Source organism: Chiloscyllium plagiosum, unplaced genomic scaffold, assembly GCF_037043375.1.
Source record: "Chiloscyllium plagiosum isolate Xiang-an unplaced genomic scaffold, Cpla_swu_hap1 HiC_scaffold_27, whole genome shotgun sequence".
NCBI lineage: Eukaryota > Metazoa > Chordata > Chondrichthyes > Orectolobiformes > Hemiscylliidae > Chiloscyllium > Chiloscyllium plagiosum.
This window is the reverse complement of record NW_028270165.1, coordinates 75,313,397-75,334,618: the sequence shown is the minus strand read 5'-3', so window position 1 is coordinate 75,334,618 and position 21,222 is coordinate 75,313,397. Positions and strand designations below refer to the sequence as shown.

General features: G+C 50.1%; 2 protein-coding genes across 7 annotated transcripts in view; both read left to right on the top strand.

Moving 5' to 3' along the window:
- The window catches only part of LOC148144593 (uncharacterized), a 233,819-nt gene that overhangs the window by 42,476 nt on the left and 170,121 nt on the right, over window positions 1-21,222 (top strand). For 4 of the 6 annotated variants that reach the window (XM_087974939.1, XM_087974941.1, XM_087974940.1 and 1 more), the window contains exon 2: window positions 4,406-8,059. In XM_087974939.1, the coding sequence (XP_087831065.1) occupies window positions 4,901-5,461 (561 nt within the window). In that variant the 5' untranslated portion in view covers window positions 4,406-4,900 and the 3' untranslated portion in view covers window positions 5,462-8,059. Of the gene's footprint in view, window positions 1-4,405; window positions 8,060-21,222 lie in introns of those variants that run through there. The other 2 variants (XR_015751527.1, XR_015751526.1) reach the window with 2 other exon arrangements.
- LOC122543527 (uncharacterized) lies at window positions 8,898-12,113 on the top strand. Its single transcript, XM_043682323.2, has one exon. The coding sequence runs from the start codon at window positions 8,898-8,900 to the stop codon at window positions 9,951-9,953; it is 1,056 nt and encodes a 351-aa protein (XP_043538258.2). The 3' UTR covers window positions 9,954-12,113.

Below are 21,222 nucleotides of genomic sequence, written 5' to 3'. Positions count from 1 at the left end.
ATTGGGGTCGGGTACCCCTGTAGTAATTGGGGTCGGAGTCCCCGGTAGTAATTGGGGTCGGGTGCCCCTGTCGTAATTGGGGTCGGGTGTTCCTGTAGTAATTGGGGTCGGGTGCCCCTGTAGTAATTGGGGTCGGGTGCCCCTGTAGTAATTGGGGGCGGGTGCCCCTGTAGTAATTGGGGTCGGGTGCCCCTGTAGTAATTGGGGTCGGGTGCCCCTGTAGTAATTGGGGTCGGGTGCCCCTGTAGTAATTGGGGTCGGGTGCCCCTGTAGTAATTGGGGTCGGGTGCCCCTGTAGTAATTGGGGTCGGGTGCCCCTGTAGTAATTGGGGTCGGGTGCCCCTGTAGTAATTGGGGTCGGGTGCCCCTGTAGTAATTGGGGTCGGGTGCCCCTGTAGTAATTGGGGTCGGGTGCCCTGGTAGTAATTGGGGTCGTGTGCCCCTGTAGTAATTGGGGTCGGGTGCCCCTGTAGTAATTGGGGTCGGGTGCCACTGTAGTAATTGGGGTCGGGTGCCCCTGTAGAAATTGAGGTCGGGTGCCCCTGTAGTAATTGGGGTCGGGTGCCCCTGCAGTGGTTGGGGTCGGGTGCCCCTGTAGTAATTGGGGTCGGGTGCCTCTTTAGTAATTGGGGTCGGGTGCCCCTGTAGTAATTGGGGTCGGGTGCCTCTGTAGTAATTGGGGTCGGAGTCCCCTGCAGTGGTTGGGGTCGGGTGCCCCTGTAGTAATTGGGGTCGGGTGCCTCTTTAGTAATTGGGGTCGGGTGCCCCTGTAGTAATTGGGGTCGGGGTCCCTGTAGTAATTGGGGTCGGGTGCCCCTGTAGTAATTGGGGTCGGGTGCCCCTGCAGTGGTTGGGGTCGCGTGCCCCTGTAGTAATTGGGGTCGGGTGCCCCTGTAGTAATTGGGGTCGGGTGCCCCTGTAGTAATTGGGGTCGGGTGTCCCGGTAGTAATTGGGGTCGGGTGCCTCTGTAGTAATTGGGGTCGGAGTCCCCTGCAGTGGTTGGGGTCGGGTGCCCCTGTAGTAATTGGGGTCGGGTGCCCCTGTAGTAATTGGGGTCGGGTGCCCCTGTAGTAATTGGGGTCGGGTGCTCCTGTAGTAATTGGGGTCGGAGTCCCCTGTAGTAATTGGGGTCGGAGTCCCCTGTAGTAATTGGGGTCGGGTGCCCCTGTAGTAATTGGGGTCGGAGTCCCCTGTAGTAATTGGGGTCGGGTGCCCCTGTAGTAATTGGGGTCGGAGTGCCCGGTAGTAATTGGGGTCTGGTGCCCCTGTAGTAATTGGGGTCGGAGTGCCCGGTAGTAATTGGGGTCGGAGTGCCCGGTAGTAATTGGGGTCGGGTGCCCCTGTAGTAATTGGGGTCGGGTGCCCCTGTAGTAATTGGGGTCGGGTGCCCCGGTAGTAATTGGGGTCGGGTGCCCCTGTAGTAATTGGGGTCGGGTGCCCCTGTAGTAATTGGGGTCGGGTGCCCCTGTAGTAATTGGGGTCGGGTGCTCCTGTAGTAATTGGGGTCGGAGTCCCCTGTAGTAATTGGGGTCGGAGTCCCCTGTAGTAATTGGGGTCGGGTGCCCCTGTAGTAATTGGGGTCGGAGTCCCCTGTAGTAATTGGGGTCGGGTGCTCCTGTAGTAATTGGGGTCGGGTGCTCCTGTAGTAATTGGGGTCGGGTGCCCCTGTAGTAATTGGGGTCGGAGTCCCCTGTAGTAATTGGGGTCGGGTGCCCCTGTAGTAATTGGGGTCGGAGTCCCCTGTAGTAATTGGGGTCGGTGTCCCCTGTAGTAATTGGGGTGGGGTGATAGCTAGACAATGTGTTGAAGGTGTTGAAGGCATTCTCTGACAGTCCCCCTCACTATCTGATTAGATTCGAGGAGATTCCCTACAGTGTGGAAACAGGCCTTCGGCCCAGCCAGTCCACACCGACCCTTGAAAGAGTAACCCACGCAGACCCATTCCCCTACCCTATATTTACTGCTGCCTATGCACATAAAACTATGGGCGATTTAGCATGGCCAACTCACCTGACCTGCACTCAAGTGGGTCAATGGATCCGGACAATTTCTGATTACATTGCCCTACAGTGTGGAAACAGGCCCTTCGGCCCAACCAGTCCACCCCAACCCTCCGAAGAGCAACCCAGCCAGACCCATTTTCCTCTGCCTAATGCACCTAACGCTATGAGTAATTTAGCATGGCCGACCCACCTGACCTGAAAATGTGTTGCTGGAAAAGCACAGCAGGTCAGGCAGCATCCAAGGAACAGGAGAATCGACGTTTCGGGCATAAGCCCTTCTTCAGGAATCAGGGCTTATGCCCGAAACATCGATTCTCCTGCTCCCTGGATGCTGCCTGACCTGCTGCGCTTTTCCAGCAACACATTTTCAGCTCTGATCTCCAGCATCTGCAGTCCTCACTTTCTCCTCGACCCACCTGACCTGCACATCTTTGGATTGTGGGAGGAAACCGGAGCAAACCCACGCAGATACGGGGAGAATGTGCAAACTCCACACAGGCAGTCACCCGAGGCTGAAGTTGAACCCGGGTCCCTGGCACTCAGTGGTTAGCATCTGCTACTCCACCAGTCTTGGTGTCATTTGCAAACTTGCTAACTGGGAGAAGTTGGGACTGCTCTCCTTGGAGCGAAGATGACTTAGAGGAAACCCGCTAAAGTTTTTGAAAATGAACAGGCTTAGATTAGCTTCCCTACAGTATGGAAACAGACCCTTTGGCCCAACCAGTCTACACCTGACCCTCCAAAGAGTAACCCACCCAGTCCCATTTCCCTCTGCCTAATGCACCTAACACTATGGGTAATTTAGCATGGCCGATTCACCTGAACTGCACATCTTTGGACTGTGGGAGGAAACCGGAGCACCCGGAGGAAACCCACGCTGACACGGTGCGGGGGGGGGGGGGGGGGGATTGTGCAAACTCCACACAGACAGCCACCCAGGGCTGGAATCGAACTTGGGACCCTGGTGCTGTGAGGCAGCAGGGCTAACCACTGAGCCACCTAATCTACCTCCTAGATTGGGAGAAACTGTTCCTGCTGGTAAAAGGAATGCGAATGAGAGATTATGTGTATAAAATGAGATGCAAATGAAGCAAGGTTGAAGAGAGGCAAACCTTTCTCACTCAGTGAATAGTTTACTTTGTGGACTGGAAGTGTGGTGGAGGCAGGTTCAATTGGGCCATTTGGGAGGGAATTGGATAGTTATTTACATAAAAAGTAACGCGCAGTGGTATGGGGACAAAACAGGAATTTGGCACTAAGGGATGATGTTTATTTAATAAGCTGGTACGGTGAAATCACCTCCTGTGCCGTAACATTTGTATCATTCTGCGATGTTAGGTAGAGCAGAATGAGAATGAAGGCGCAGGGTGTGGGATCGAGATTTACAGCTTTTTAAGGATCAGCCCCTTTCTGGAAAATGGGGAAGAGGGCAGATATTCGGACAGTGAGGTGAGGATGGCTGGAGAGTGTGTAGGATGGAGATTGAGTAGAGGAGTTGGGAGAGCCTCGGATTTCCAGCATCTGCAGTCCTCACTTTTGGGAAAGCAAATCTTAGCAGGACTTATACACTTAATGGTAAGGTCCTAGGGAGTGTTGCTGAACAAAGAGACCTTGGAGTGCAGGTTCGTAGCTCCTTGAAAGTGGAGTCGCAGGTAGATAGGATAGTGAAGAAGGCATTTGGTATGCTTTCCTTTATCGGTCAGAGTATTGAGTCCAGGAGTTGGGAGGTCATTGTTGCAGCTGTACAGGACATTAGTTAGGCCACCGTTGGAATATTGTGTGCAATTCTGGTCTCCTTCCTATCGGAAAGATGTTGTGAAACCTGAAAGATGTACTAGGATGTTGCCAGGGTTGGAGGATTTGAGCTACAGGGAGAGGTTGAACAGACTGGGGCTGTTTTCCCTGGAGCATCGGAGGCTGAGGGGTGACCTTATAGAGGTTTATAAAATCTCAAAGGGCATGGATTGGATAAATAGGCAAAGTCTTTTCTCTGGGATGAGGGGAGTCCAGAACTAGAGGCATAGGTTTAGGGTGAGAGGGGAAAGGTATAAAAGAGACCTAAGGGGCAACTTTTTCACACAGAGGCTAGTGTATGTATGGAATGAGCTGCCAGAGGGAAGCGGTGGAGGCTGGTACAATTGTAACATTTAAGAGGCATTTGGATGGGTATATGAATAGGAAGGGTTTGGAGGGATATGGGCCGGGTGCTGGCAGGTGGGACTAGGTTGGGTTGGGATATCTGGGTCGGCATGGACGGGTTGGGCCGAAGGGTCTGTTTCCGTGCTGTACATCTCTATGACAACTGTCTGGGGATGACAGAGGAAAGTATGATGTGCAGAAGCGGGAACAGTGTGTTCTGAATTTCTATCCTGTGCTGACGTTTGCAATCTCCTCACTGCAGGGGCTGTACGAGGGGAGGATTTGCAGACAGAAATCTCAAACTGAACCTTTGCGCCACAGAGTCGCTGCGATACCTGGACCTGAGTCGTGAAGAGATGATGCGAGACGGGTGCTGCGACCGGGGAAGAGCACCACACCAAAGCCATCGGGAGTGAACCGGCTGCAGAGAAGGCTTTAACCGGGGGTTTCCCAGCCCGGCGAACGCGCAGTGCCTCTCGCGGTGGGACAGCGTGTCCGCGCGGTTGCGCGTTCGGCTTAGAGATCCAACCTGGCGAGGCGCGGGGACCCCCGCCCCGGGGAGAAACGGTGGAAGTGTGGGGAGTGTGGCAAGGGATTCCTGTCGCCGTCAGCGCTGGAGATTCACCGGCGGGTCCACACGGGGGAGAGGCCGTTCGCCTGCCCGCACTGCGGAAAGGGCTTCACCCAGTCCTCCCACCTGCACAGGCACCAACAGATCCACACTGGGCAGAAGCCATTCCCCTGCCCCGAGTGCGGAATGGGCTTCACTGACTCCTCCGTCCTGCGTGCCCACCGGCGGCTCCACACCGGGGAGAGGCCGTTCGCCTGCCCTCAGTGCGGCAAGGCCTTTGCCAACCCCTTTGTCCTGCGCACCCACCAGCGGGCCCACGCCGGGCTGAAGCCTTTCCCGTGCCCCGAGTGCGGCAAGGCCTTTGCCAACCCCTCCGTCCTGCGCGCCCACCGGCGGCTGCACACCGGGGAGAGGCCTTTCGCCTGCCCCGAGTGCAGCAAGGGCTTCGCCAACTCCTCCAACCTGCTGACCCACCAGCGGGTCCACACCGGCGAGAGGCCATTCCCCTGCCCCGAGTGCGGCAAGGCCTTCAACCAGCTGTCCAACCTGCTGACCCACCGGCGGGTCCACACCGGGGAGAGGCCCTTCTCCTGCTCACTGTGCGGGAAGGCCTTCGGCAACTCATCCAAGCTGCTGAGGCACCGGAGGGTCCACACCGGGGAGAGGCCGTTCACCTGCTCCCGGTGCGGGAAGGGTTTCACCCAGTCCTCCAACCTGCGGAGGCACCAGCGAATCCACAAGCCATGACAAGCATCAGATCCGACCGTGATCGCTACTGTCCCAGGACGGCATGGTGGCTCAGTGGTGAGCACTGCTGCCTCATGGCGCCAGGGACCCGGGTTTGATTCCAGCCTCAGGGCGGCTGTCTGTGTGAAGTTTACACGTTCTCTCCCTGTCTCTGCATGGATTTCCTCCGGATGTTCCAGTTTCCTCCAAAAGATGTGTAGGTTAGGGTGGACTGGCCATGCTAAATTACCCATAGTGCCCAGGGATGTGTAGGTTAGGGTGGACTGGCCATGCTAATTACCCATAGTGCCCTGGGATGTAGAGTTAGGGTGGATTGGCCATGCTAAATTACCCGTAGTGTCCAGGGATGTGCAGGTTAAAGTGGATTGGCTGTGCTAAATGGCCGCATAGTGACCGGGGATATTAGGTGTGTTAGCCGTGGGAAATGCAGTGTCACAGAGATGGGGGCGGGGAGGTGGTGGAGGAATCTTTGAGCAGGGGGATATGGGCCTGGGTTGAAGGCTCTTCTGGAGACTCAGTGTAGACTCATTGGGGCAAGAGGCCTGTTTTCCTTTCTGTAAGTAGTCTCTACAGAATCTTACTATTTATAGCAGCTCAGCTAATTGCTTGCTGCACTCTCATCTGAATCATTTGCAATTCATGGGCCCAAGGTCACTCTTAGTTTAAGAACATGGGCCCTTGTGGTAGTGTTCCTCCCTCACTGTGCATCGGGAAGTCGTGGCTCGCATCCCACCTGCTCCAGTGGAGGGTTATCACAACTCCGCGTAGGTTGATGAGAATTTCTCTTGTTTTTTTTGGAAGAAGACCATAAGAAACAGGAACACGAGGAGGTCATTTGGCCCCTCTTGGTCTACTCCTGCTCGGCAACACGATCGCGGTCGAACCGACAATCCTCGCCTCCACTTTGCCCATAACCCTGGGACTCCCCGACGGATCAAGACTCTGAGCCTCAGATGGCTCATAAGGACTCTGCCCCCACAGCTCTCTGCGGCAAGGAGTTCCAAAGACCCTCTGAGGAAAGATATTCCTCCTCATCTTAAATCAGTGCCCCCTTTTGTTCTGAGACTGTGCCCCCATGAGGGGAGGGGAAGCATCCTCTCAGGACTGACCCTTCAGTATCTGATTGGTTTCAGCAAGGTCACACCTCTCTCCTCCAAGCGCCAGTGAGTGCGGTCCCAACCTGTTTAACCTTGGTTCATAACGTAGTCCCCTCCACACTAGGGATCACCTGAGTGAACCTTCACTGAACTGCCTCCAATGAAATGATACCTTTTCTTCAGTGAGGGGAACCGGAACGGGCCCACGCAATATTCCAGTTGTGATCTCCTCAGCACCTTGGGGAGTTGCAGTAGGACTTCCCTACTGTTAGGTTCCAGCTCCCGCCCCCGCCCCCCCCCTCTTGAAATAAGGGCCAATATTCCATTCGCCTTCCTGGGTACCTGTTATAGAGTCATTAAGATGGACAGCATGGAAACAGACCCTTCGGTCCAACTCGTCCATGCCGACCAGATATCCCTAACCTAATCTAGTCCCATTTGCTAGCACTTGGCCTATATCCCTCTAAACCCTTCCTATTCGTGTCCCTATCTAGATGTCTTTAAAATGCTGTAATTGTACCAGCCTGGACCACTATCAACTCATTCCATACCCGTACCACCCTCTGTATGAAAATGTTGTCCCTTAGGTCTCTTTTAATTCTTTCCCCTCTCACCCTAAACCTATTCCCCTCTAGTTCTGGACTCCCCCGCCCCTGGCAAAAGACCTTGTCTATTTATCCTATCCATGCCCCTCATGATTTTATAAACCTCTATGAGGTCACCCCTCAGCCTCCGACGCTCCAGGGAAAACAGCCCCCAGCCAATTCAGCCTCTCCCTGTAGCTCAAATCCTCCAACCCTGGCAACATCCTTGTAAATCTTTTTTCAACCCTTTCCAGTTTCACAATATTCTTCTGATAGGAAGATCAGAATCGCACACAATATTCTAAAAATGTCCTGAACAGCGTTGATATGACTTGCCTGTGTTACCCCTGTGTGCCAGCTGTGTTTGGTGCACTGGAATTTCAAAGTCTTTTTGTCTTGCAACTTTTTGCGGATTTTTTTCCATTTCAAAAAGTTCTGTTCTTTTGTTCCCCCTTCCAAAATTGGAACAGCATTCCAGTTTCCATATTGACTCGTTTTGCTAACTTCTTTGCCGACTTTGTCAACCTGTAGATATCTTCTTTGGACGGTTTTTGTCCCTCTTGTGACCTACCTGTCCACCTATTTTTGAGTCACTTGCAACTTTGGCTGCGGTGGTCACAGTTTAATCACAAACAAATTCAGTGGACTGTGTGTCTGGATTTAGTCCAGGTCGGTGCAGAGAATTAAGACTCAATCCTTACTAGTGACACTGAACGTAATATATCGGAGTTTGTTGACAATAAGAAAAGATGCAAGTTCATTTCACCATTCATGACGACATGACTCCCAAAACTTGTCTTTCATGGGATTGTATGATTCATTTCTGAATGAGTATATCTTGTATGAACCAAATATATGACCATGGTATCAATAGCTACATCATAATCAAACTTGATTAAATAAATGTTGAACCTTAATTAAGTTGTATTTGGTGGTACAAAACATGCACTTTCATCAATTACAAAAACAATTGTCAAAACTTATGGGTGACATGGTGGCACAGTGGTTAGCACTGCTGCCTCACAGCGCCTGAGACCCGGGTTCAATTCACACCTCAGGTGACTGACTGTGTGGAGTTTGCACATTCTCCCCGTGTCTGCGTGGGTTTCCTCCGGGTGCTCCGGTTTCCTCCCACAGTCCAAAGATGGTTAGGTGAATTGGCCATACTAAATTGCCCGTAGTGTTAGGTAAGGGGTAAATGTAGGGGTATGGGTGGGTTGCGCTTCGGCGGGGCGGTGTGGACTTGTTGGGCCAAAGGGCCTGTTTCCACACTGTAAGTAATCTAATCTAAAACCTTCCTGTAACAAAAGATCTTTAGACTATCCTTTATTAGATTCACTCCATTTCCCTCCAGTTCCCGCAAATGAACATTATGTCGAGGTGCTGGTGCTACAAAGTTAAAAACCACACAACTCCAGGTTATCGTCCAACAGGTTTACTTGGAAGTACGAGCTTTGGACTGTAACCTGGTGTTATGCAAGTAAACAGTTTAACCCCAGAACGGGAACAGAGAGTGTTGTGCTCACAGATATGGACTATAACCTGGTGTTGTGTGATTTTTAACTTTGTTCACCCCAGTCCAACACTGGCTCCTCCAAATCTAGATTGAGGATATCTGGTCAGAATGGACCAGTTGATCTGAAGGGTCTGTTTCAGTGTTGTACATCTCTATGGTGGGCCAGATGAGGAAGTTTCAGTGAGTGTGAGGTTACAGTGAAACCCTGGGCTTTGTGTGAACACATGCCTTGGAGGAAAATGAAGGGAAGGGATTTGTTGCAAAGTGCCCTCCCCTCCTCCAGCTCCCTCAGCACGGGGGCAGCGCGAGGCCCTTTGTCCGGAACAGCCGCGGCTCCTATTGGCTGGCTCTTGACAGGTAGGCATGCGGACTATCCAATTGACAGCTCTGGAGGACCGGAAGCGCACGGGACCTCCAGCCAATCGGAGCACCCCTATTGTCTGAATGCGGAAGTTGTTGCTGCAATAACATTCCTCCAGGAGACACCATCAGGGGGTTCTGTGTGTGTGGGCACTTCAGGCTCCAGTTCATCATCCAACCTGGAGGGACACAAGGACAACAGCACCGTGGAGAAGCCATGGCAGTGTGGGGACTGTGGGAAACGATTCAGGTTTCCATCTGGGCTGGAGAGTCACCGACGTTTCCACACCGGGGAGAGGCCGTTCACCTGCACAGACTGTGGGAAGGGATTCACTCATTCCTCCGACCTGAAGAGACACTGGCGAGTTCACACCGGGGAGAGGCCGTTCATTTGCTCGGAGTGCGGGCAGGGATTCATTCAGTCTTCTGCATTGATGGCACACAAGCGGGTTCACACCAGGGAGAAGCCATTCACCTGCTTCAGGTGTGAGAAGGGATTCAGTCGCTTATCCAGTCTGCTGTCACATGAGCGGGTCCATACCAGGGAGTGCCCATTCACCTGCTCTCAGTGCGGGAAGAAATTTGCTCACTCTGGTAGCCTTCGGGTACACCAGCAACTTCACACCGGGGAGAGGCAGTTCACCTGCTCTGAGTGTGGGAAGGGATTCACTCGATCCACCCGACTGTTGACTCACCAGCACATCCACACCGGGGAGCGACCATTCCCCTGCACCGTTTGCGGAAAAGCGTTCAGGGATTCATCAAATCTGCTGAAACATCAGCGAATTCACACCGGGGAGAAGCCATTCATCTGCTCTGTGTGTGGGAGGGGATTTATTCAGTCATACAAGCTGCGGAGTCACCAGAGAGTTCATCAGTTAAGACTGCAGTTGGATTCTGCTGTTCTTGCTGCTGAGAATCACATCCAGGACTGAGCAGTGTTCGTTCGGACAATGGGTGAAGTGGGAGGGTCAGTGTATTTTGTTTTATTCCAGTGGGGCTGGTGCTGTCTCAAACTGGGATAGCACACTTCCTCTTGAAATGATCCACAGAAGCTGATGGACGATATTTATTTTATCCTGGTTTGGAAACAGAGGTTGCCTACCACTGCAGGTAGATCTAAGGTCAACCCAGTTAGACCATGATATCGAGGAGCACCATTCAGCCCATTGAGCCTGCTCCACCATTTAATACCATCGAGGCTGATCGCATATCGGTTTCAACTCCCCTTTCCTGCCTACTCTCCGTACCCCTTCAACCCTAAACTGATTAAACATCTGTCTATCTCCTCCTTAAGTTTACTCCATGTCCTGGCATCCACAGCACTCTGGGAGAATGAATTTCACAGATTACTGACCCTTTGTGGGTAGTAATTTCTCCACATCCCTGTTTGAAATTACTACCCCTTATCCTGAAGATCGCTCATTCTAAATTGCCCCACAAGATGAAATAGCCTTCCGATGCTGAGTAGATGAGTAAAGACAGTGAGGGGAGTGATGTAGTCCAATTTCCCAGCATTTGGCCCATATCCCTCTTACACTTTCCAATCCACATACATATCCAAATGTGTTTTAAGTATTATAATTGTACCCTCCTTCACCAATCCCTTTGCCAACACGTTCCATTCACACCATCCTCTGCCCCTCAGGTCCCTTTTAAATCTTTCCCCTCTCTCCTTAAATCTACGGCCTCTAGTTTTGGACTCCCATAACCGAGGGAATGAAACTTGGCAATTCACCTTACCTTTGCCCTGCCATGATTTTAGAAACCTCTACAAGGTCACCCCTCAGACTTTGGTTCTCCAGGGTAGAATGACTCAGTCTGTCCAGCCTTACAACTCAAATCCTCCTGCCACAGGAGCATCCTTGTTAATCTTCACTGAACGCTGTGGCCATACCAATGTGTTGTGCAGCCGTAACATTCTGTCCCGATTCTCTGAACAATGAGAGGAAGTGTACCAAACGCCTTCTTCACCACCCTGTCTATCTGCAACGCCACTGTCAAGGAACTTTGTACCTGCAACCCTAGTCTCTCTGTTTAACAACACCCTCCACCTGTGTAAATCCTGTGTTGGTGTGTCTGAGCAAAATGCAACACCTTACATTTCTTTTAATTAAACTCCATCTGCCATTCCTCAGGCCCAGCTGATCAAGATCCTGTTGTACTCTCAGATTGCCCTCTTTACCTTAAACTAGATTAGATTAGATTAGATTTCCTACAGTGTGGAAACAGACCCTTCGGCCCAACAAGGCTACACTGACCCTCTGATGAGCAACCCACCCAGTCCCATTCCCCTATATTTATCCCTGACTAATGCACCTAGTACTACGGGCAATTTAGCATGGCCAATTCACCTAACCTGCAGATCTTTGGAATATGTCAGCAATTTTGGTGTCATCTGCAAACCTGTTAACCATTCCTGCTGCAGTCTCTTCCAAAGCGTTTATGTAAATGATGAATAACAGTAGATCCAGAACTGAACCTTGCAGCACACCGCTGGTCACAGGCCTCCAGTCTGAATACCAATCCTCTACCACCACCCTTTGTCTCCTACTGTCAAGCCGATTTTCTCTCCCATTAGCTAGCGCTCCGTGGATTACATATGATCGAACCTTGTATCAATGTGTCACCTGAGGGGGCAAAATACCTCCGACCCAGATTGTTAATTGTGCATTGCAATGAAAAAAAGGCTTCGGGCAAATCCAGGCTGTTCTGGCTGGAAGGTAACTGCAGTGACCTTGGCTGGTCTTGGGAACAGGCTGTTGTGCAAAGGCACAGAGACACACCCACCTGTTTGTGTACAAAGGAATGAACGGGAAAGGTACTCAAGAGACTGCAGTACAGCACTTAATATCAGCGTCAGAATAGTATTTCCCAGCTTGAGAGACATTCACCATTGGACTGGGGTTCGAGAGACCAGATCGTGGGAAGGGAAATAGATTTCCAAGTGTTAGCCATCACCCAGAAGACCTCGATATGAAGCCAAGGCAGTGAGACTTGTTGACTGTATGAAAAGTCTTTTAAGATAATAGAATCACTCATTACTTTGCATGTAACTAAAGTAAATTAAGTGAATAAAGTTGTTTTGTGTTGAAGCACACGTTTCTGCATGTATTCATTTTGATCAGGGAATGTCGATATCTTTGATCCAGACCTAGACCAACCTTTCCTGAGTCAGCCCCTTCCCTGGATTCACTCCCTTCATTCCCTTCAGTTCCTGCAAATGAACAGTTTAATCCCAGAATGGGAACAGAGAGTGTTGTGCTCACAGATGATTTGGAGATGCCGGTGTTGGACTGGGGTGTACAAAGTTAAAAATCCCACGACACCAGGTTATAGTCCAACAGGTTTAATTGGAAGCACACTAGCTTTCGGAGCGCCGCTCCTCCATCAGGTGATAGTGGAGGACACAATTCTAAGGCACAGAATTTATTGCAAAATTTTACAGTGTGATGTAACTGAAATTATACATTGAAAAATACCTTGATCGTCTGTTCATCTTCTGGATTAGTGGTGCTGGAAGAGCACAGCAGTTCAGGCAGCATCCAAGGAGCTTCGAAATCGACGTTTCGGGCAAAAGCCCTTCATCAGGAATAAAGGCAGAGAGCCTGGAGCATGGAGAGATAAGCTGGTGGGGGTGGGGAGAGAATAGCATAGAGTACAATAGGTGAGTGGGGGAGGGGATGAAGGTGATAGGTCAGGGAGGAGAGGGTGGAGTGGATAGGTGGAAAAGGAGATAGGCAGGTAGGACAAGTCATGGGGACAGTGCTGAGCTGGAAGTTTGGAACTAGGGTGAGGTGGGGGAAGGGGAAATGAGGAAACTGTTGAAGTGCACATTGATGCCCTGGGCTTGAAGTGTTCCGAGGCGGAAGATGAGGCGTTCTTCCTCCAGGTGTCTGGTGGTGAGGGAGCGGCGGTGAAGGAGGCCCAGGACCTCCATGTCCTCGGCAGAGTGGGAGGGGGAGTTGAAATGTTGGGCCACAGGGCAGTGTGGTTGATTGGTGCGGGTGTCCCAGAGATGTTCCCTAAAGCGCTCTGCTAGGAGGCATCCAGTCTCCCCAATGTAGAGGAGACTGCATCGGGAGCAACGGATACAATAAATGATATTAGTGGATGTGCAAATAAAACTTTGATGGATGTGGAAGGCTCCTTTAGGGCCTTGGATAGAGGTGAGGGAGGAGATGTGGGCACAGGTTTTACGGTTCCTGCGGTGGCAGGGGAGGGTGCCAGGATGGGAGGGTGGGTTGTAGGGGGAGTGTGGACCTGACCAGGTAGTCACGGAGGGAACGGTCTTTGCGGAAGGCGGGAAAGGGGTGGGGAGGGAAATATATTCCTGGTGGTGGGGTCTGTTTGGAGGTGGCGGAAATGTCGGCGGATGATTTGGTTTATGCGAAGGTTAGTAGGGTGGAAGGTGAGCACCAGGGGCGTCCTGTCATTGTTATGGTCTGAGGGCGGAGGTGCGTGATGTGGACGAGATGCGTTGGAGGGCATCTTTAACCACATGGGAAGGGAAATTGTGGTCTCTAAAGAAGGAGGCCATCTGGTGTGTTCTGTGGTGGAACTGGTCCTCCTGGGAGCAGATACGGCGGAGGCGGAGGAATTGGGAATACGGGATGGCATTTTTGCAAGGGGTAGAGTGGGAAGAGGTGTAATCCAGGTAGCTGTGGGAGTCGGTGGGTTTGTAAAAAATGTCAGTGTCAAGTCGGTCATCATTAATTTAGATGGAGAGGTCCAGGAAGGGGAGGGAGGTGTCAGAGATGGTCCAGGTAAATTTAAGGTCAGGGTGGAATGTGTTGGTGAAGTTGATGAATTGCTCAACCTCCTCGCGGGAGCACGAGGTGGCGCCAATGCAGTCATCAATGTAGCGGAGGAAGAGGTGGGGAGTGGTGCCGGTGTAATTACGGAAGATCAACTGCTCTACGTAGCCAACAAAGAGACAGGCATAGCTGGGGCCCCATACGTGTGCCCATGGCTACCACTTTGGTCTGGGGGAAGTGGGAGGATTCGAAGGCAAAATTGTTAAGAGTGAGGACCAGTTCGGCCAAACGAATGAGAGTGTCGGTGGAAGGGTACTGTTGGGGACGTCTGGAGAGGAAAAAACGGAGGGCTTGGCAGATGGAGGTGTAGAGGGATTGGATATCCATGGTGAAGATGAGGCGTTGGGGGCCGGAGAAACTGAAGTCTTGGAGGAGGTGGAGGACGTGGGTGGTATCTCGAATGTATGTGGGGAGTTCCTGGACTAAGGGGGATAGGACAGTGTCGAGGTAGGTAGAGATGAGTTCAGTGGGGCAGGAGCATGCTGAGACAATGGGTCGGCCAGGGTGGTCAGGCTTGTGGATCTTGGGAAAGAGGTAGAACCGGGCAGTGCGGGGTTCCCGGACTATGAGGTTGGAAGCTGTGGATGGGAGATCTCCTGAGGTGATGAGGTTCTGTATGGTCTGGGAGATGATGGTTTGGTGATGGGGGGTGGGGTCATGGTCGAGGGGGCAGTAGGAAGAGGTGTCCTTGAGTTGGCGTTTGGCTTCAGCAGTGTAGAGGTCAGTGAGTCTTTCATCAGTTCGAATACCATGATTGTTTCACTTCTTTCATGTGTAAATCACAAAACGTTTTTTAAAAAAAATTGCATTCTCAGGTTAGCTATAACAATGGGAATTAGCTAGACAATATGTTGAAGGTGTTAGCCCCCCGTGTTCTCTGTTTAGATTGATTCTAATCTAAAAAGTGAGAAAACAGAGTTTTACATGAATTCATACACTCACAGGCACTCCTATACACACACATACACACAGACACACATATATACAGACACGCACACAGACACACACACACCCTCCCACACCCACACAGGAATCCTCTCAGAAACTTCGACCACTCTACACTCATGCACACACATATACGCTCTCTCTCACAGACACTCACAACCCCCCACCCCAGACACACACGCACAGATAGACAAAGACCCACATGCACACGTATATTTTGTGGGGTGAATTTGTACTTGCAGACTTACATTGTACTTTGCTCAAAAACTGCATGAATTTATGTAAAACTCTGTTTTCTCACTTTTTAGATTAGAATCAATCTAAACAGAGAACACAGGGGGACTAACACCTTCAACATATTGCCTAGCTAACGCCCATTGTTACAGCTAACCTGAGAATCCAACTTTTTCAAAAAAAGGTTTTGTGATTTACACATGAAGTGAAACTATCATGGTCGTCTAACAGATGAAAGACTCAACAGACGATCAAGATACTTTCCAATGTATAATTTCAGTTACATCACACTGTAAATTTTTGCTATAAATTCTGTACCTTACAATTGTGTCCTCCACAACCACCTGATGAAGGAGCGTCGCTCCGAAAGCTAGTGCTTCCAATTAAACCTGTTGGACTATAACCTGGTGTTGTGTGATTTTTAACTGTGTGCTCACAGATGTTGGCCGGATGAGGAAGTTTCAGTGAGTGTGAGGTTACAGTGAAACCCTGGGCTTTGTGTGAACACATGCCTTGGAGGAAAATGAAGGGAAGGGATTTGTTGCAAAGTGCCCTCCCCTCCTCCAGCTCCCTCAGCACGGGGGCAGCGCGAGGCCCTTTGTCCGGAATCAAGGGGTTCTGTGTGTGTGGGCACTTCAGGCTCCAGTTCATCATCCAACCTGGAGGGACACAAGGACAACAGCACCGTGGAGAAGCCATGGCAGTGTGGGGACTGTGGGAAACGGTACAGGTCTCCATCTGAGCTGGAGATTCATCGACGTGTTCACACCGGGGAGAGGCCGTTCACCTGCTCGGATTGCAGGAAGGGGTTCACTCGGTCCTCTTCCCTGGTGCCACACAAGCGGGTTCACACCAAGGAGAGGCCATTCACCTGTTCCGAGTACGGGAGGGGATTCACTCAGTCATCCTGCCTTGTACAGCACGAGCGAATCCAAGGGGTGAATGGCCTTTCACCTGCTCCGAGTGCGGGAAGGGATTCAGTTCATCATCCAGACTGCTGGCGCACCACCACATTCACACCGGGGAGAGGCCGTTCACTTGCTCCGAGTGTGGGAAGCAATTCAGTTGATTTTCCAGCTTTGTCCAACATGAGTGAATTCACACCAGGGAATAGCCTTTCACCTGCTCTAAAGGCGGGAAGGGATTCAGTGCTTCGTCCAGACTGCTGGCACATCAGCGAGTGCACACTGGGGAGAGGCCGTTCACCTGCTGTGACTGTGGGAAGGGATTTGCTCTCTCCTCTTCCCTACTGACACACCAGCAACTTCACACTGTGGAGAGGCATTCCACTTGCTCTGAATGTGAGAAGGGATTCACTCAATTGGCACGACTGTTGATCCACCAGCACACTGACACTTGGGAGAGACCATTCTCCTGCACCGTGTGTGGGAAAGGATTCAGGGATTCATTGGCTGAGTTGAGACACCAGCGAATTCACACCTGGGAGAAGCCTTTCACTTGCTCTGTGTGTGGGAGGGGTTTTCTCCAGTTCTACAAGCTGCAGAGACACCAGAGAGTTCATCAGTGAAGACAGCAGCTGGATTCTGCTGTTTTTACTGCTGAGAATCCCCATCCAAGACTGAACACTGTTCATTCAGACAGTGGGTGAATGGGAGGGTTAATGGCTGGGCCTAGGAGTGCACGTTTCCTCTGAAATGATCACCAGAAGCTGATGAGCAACATTTGCTTTCTCCTGGTTAGGAAACAGAGGTTGCCTCCCACTGCAGGTAGATCAGAAGTCAACCCAGTGAGACCATGACATCGGGGAGCAGGAGTACACCATTCAGCCCATCCAGCCTGCCCCACCATTTAATACCATCGAGGCTGATCGCATCCCGGCTTCAACTCCCCTTTCCTGCCTACTCTCCGTACCCCTTCAACCCTATACTGGTTAAACATCTGTCTATCTCCTCCTTAAGGTTACCCCATGTCCTGTCAACCACGGCACTCTGGGAGAATGAATTTCACAGATTACTGGTTCTTTGAGGGAAGTAATTTTTCCACATCCCTGTTTGAAATTACTACCCCTTATCCTGAGGATCGCTCATTCTAAATTGCCCCACAAGATGAAATACCCTTCCGATGCTGAGTAGATGAGTAAAAACCGTGAGGAGAGTGATATAGTCCCATTTCCCAGCATTTGGCCCACATCCCTCTTACACTTTCCAATCCGCATACATATCAGAGTGCATTTTTTAAGTGTTGTAATTGTACCCTCCTCCACCAGTTCCTTTGGCAGCACGTTCCATACAAACACCATCCTCTGCCCCTCAGGTCCCTTTTAAATCTTTCCCCTCTCTCCTTAAATCTACAGCCTCTAGTTTTGGACTCACATAGCCAAACTTGGCAATTCACCTTACCTTTGCCCTGCCATGATTTTATAAACCTCTACAAGGTCACCCTTCAACCTCTGGTTCTCCAGGGAAGATTGTCTCAGTCTGTCCAGCCTTATAACTCAAATCCTCCTGCCACAGGAGCATCCTTGTTAATCTTCACTGGAGTCACCATACCAATGTGTTGTGCAGCCATAACATACTGTCCCAATTCCAATACGCGATTCTCTGTCTGATGAGGGCAAGAGTTGGGTATTATGGGAACAAAGCTTTTGTGTACGGTTTTATGCGGGGATACTTGGCCAAAGCATATTTGCTGACAGAAGACTCTGTGTTTTCTGTGTGTAATGTGAACGTTACCAAAACAAACTGCAGACATCTGCTGTGCAAGACAATGGACAAGTGCTGTGCTTCAGCACAGAGAGAAGCTAGATTCTGCTGGTGGCTGCAGAAACTGTTCCTGTTATTGGAAGAAACTATTCCAGTCACAGTAAGAGACTGTTCCAGTTATTGAGAATTGTGATATGTTAAAAGAGAAACATCTGGCTGCGGCCTGTTGCCTGTGGAAACATTTTGCGAGGGTCCAAAACCTGGAACAGTCACAAAGATGTACACCACGGACACGGACCCTTTGGTCTAACTCAACCTAGTCCCACCTGCCAGCACCCGGCCCGTGTCCCTCCAAACCCTTCCTATTCATATACCCATCCAAATGCCTTTTAAATGTTGCGATTGTACCAGCCTCCACCACTTCCTCTGGCAGCTCGTTCCATACACGTACCACCCTCTGTGTGAAAAAGTTACCCCTTAGGTCTCTTTTATATCTTTCCCCTCTCACCCTAAACCTATTCCCCTCTAGTTCTGGATTCCCTCACCCCGGGGTAAAGACTTGTCTATTTATCCTATCCACTCCCTCATGATTTTGTAAACCTCTACAAGGTCACCCCTCAGCCTCCGATGCTCCAGGGAAAACAGCCCCAGCCTGTTCAGCCTCTCCCTGTAGCTCAAACCCTCCAACCCTGGCAACATCCTTGTAAATCTTTTCTGAACCCTTTCAAGTTTCACAACATCTTCCCAATAGGAAGGAGCCCAGAATTGCACACAATGTTCCAAAAGTGGCCCTAACCAATGTCCTGTACAGCCGCAACATGTCCTCCCAACTCCTGTACTCTGACCAATAAAGGAAAACACCTCCTTCATTATCCTATCTACCTGTGACTCCACTTTCAAGGAGCTATGAACATGCACTCCAAGGTCTCTTTGTTCAGCAACACTCCCGAGGACCTTACCATTAAGTGTATAAGTCCTGCTAAGATTTGCTTTCCCAAAATGCAGCACCTCGCATTTATCTGAATTAAACTCTATCTGCCACTTCTCAGCCCATTGGCCCATCTGATCAAGATCCTGTTGTAATCTGAGGTAACCCTCTTTGCTGTCCACTACACCTCCAATTTTGGTGTCATCTGCAAGCTCACTAACTATACCTCCAATGTTCACATCCAAATCATTTATATAAATGATGAAACGTAATGGACCCAGCACCGATCCTTGTGACACTCCACTGATCACAGGCCTCCAGTCTGAAAAACAACCCTCCACCACCACCCACTGTCTTCAACCTTTGAGCCACTTCTGTATCCAAATGGCTAGTTCTCACTGTATTCCATGAGATCTAACCTTGCTAATCAGTCTCCCATGGGGAACCTTATCGAACACCTTACTGAAGTCCATACAGATCACACCACCACTCTGCCCTCATCAATCCTCTGTTACTTCTTCAAAAAACTCAGTCAAGTTTGTCAGACATGATTTCCCACGCACAAAGCCATGTTGACTATCCCTAATCTAATCAGTCCTTGCCTTTCCAAATACATGTACATCTTGTCCCTCAGGATTCCCTCCAACAGCTTGCCCATAACCAATGTCAGGCTCACCGGTCTATAGTTCCCTGGCTTGTCCTTACCACCTTTCTTAAATAGTGGCACCATGTTAGCCAACCTCCAGTCTTCCGGCACCTCACCTGTGACTATCGATGACACAGTAAGGGACCCAGCAATCACCTCCCTAGCTTCCCAAAGTGTTTGAGGGTACACCTGATCAGGTCCTGGGGATTTATCCATTTTTATGCATTTCAAGACATCCAGCACGTCCTCCTCTGTAACATGGATATTTTGCAAGATGTCACCATCTATTTCCCTACATTCTGTATCTTCCATGTCCTTCTCTACAGTAAATACTGATGCAAAATACTTGTTTAGTATTTCCCCCATTTTCTATGGCTCTTCTGCTGATCTTTGAGGGGCCCTATTCTCTCCCAAGTTACCCTTTGGTCCTTAATGTAAAAACCCTTTGGATTCTCCTTAACCCTATTTGCTAAAGCTATCTCATGTCCCTATTTTGCCCCCCTGATTTCCCTCTTGAGTATACTCCTACTGCCTTTATACTCTTCTAAGGATTCACTTGATCTATCCTGTCTATACCTGACATATGCTTCCTTCTTTTTCTTAACCAAACCCTCAATTTCTCTAGTCATCCAGCATTCCCTATACCTACCAGCCTTTTCTTTCATCCTGACAGGAATAAACCTTCTCTGGATTCTTGTTATCTCATTTCTGAAGGCTTCCCATTTTCCAGCCGTCCCTTTACCTGAGAACATCTGCTGCCAATCAAGCTTTTGAAAGTTTTTGCCTAATACCGTCAAAATTGGGCTTTCTCCAATTTAGAACTTCAGCGTTTAGATCTGGTCTATTCTTTTCCATCACTAGTTTGAAACTATTAGAATTATGAGATTAGATTATATTCCTTACAGTGTGGAAACAGGCCCTTCAGCCCAACAAGTCCACACCGATCCTCCAAAGAGTAACCCACCCAGACCCGTTTCCCTCTGACTAATGCACCTAACACTATGGGGCAAATAAGCATGGCCAATTCAACTGACCTGGACATCTTCGGATTGTGGGAGAAAACTGGAGCACATGGAGGAAACCCACGGGGAGAATGTGCAAACTCCACACAGACGATCACCCAAGGCTGGAATCAAACCTGGGTCCCTGCCGCTGTGAGGCAACAGTGCTCACCACTGAGCCACCATGCCACCTTATGGTCACTGGTCCCAAAGTGCTCCCCCACTGACACCTCACTCACCTGTCTTGCCTTATTTCCCAAGAGTAGGTCAAGTTTTGCACCTTCTCTAGTAGGTACATCCACATCTTGAATCAGAAAATTGTCTTGTACCCACTTAAGAAATTCCTCTCCATCTAAACCTTTAACACTTTGGCAGTCCCAGTCAATGTTTGGAAAGTTAAAATCCCCTACCATAACCACCTTATTATTCTTCCAAATATCTGAAATCTCCTTACAAATTTGTTTCTCAATTTCTCGCTGACTATTAGGGGTCTATAATACTATGCTGGAAATGTGTTGCTGGAAAGACGCAGCAGGTCAGGCAGCATCCAGGGAACAGGAGAATCGACGTTTCGGGCATAAGCCCTTCTTCAGGAATTCCTCTGATCTCCAGCATCTGCAGACCTCACTTTCTCCGTCTATAATACTATCCCAATAAGGTGATCATCCCTTTCTTATTTCTCAGTTCCACCCAAATAACTTCCCTGGATGTATTTCCAGGAATATCCTTCCTCAGCACAGCTGTCATGCTATCCCTTATAAAAAATGCCACCTCCCCCTCCTCTCTTGCCTCCCTTTCTATCCTTCCTGTAGCATTTGTACCCTGGAACATTAAGCTGCCAGTCCTGTCCATCCCTGAGCCACGTTTCTGTAATTACTATGATATCCCAGTCCCATGTTCCTAACCATGCCCTGAGTTCATCTGCCTTCCCTGTTAGGCCCCTTGCATTGAAATAAATGCAGTTTAATTC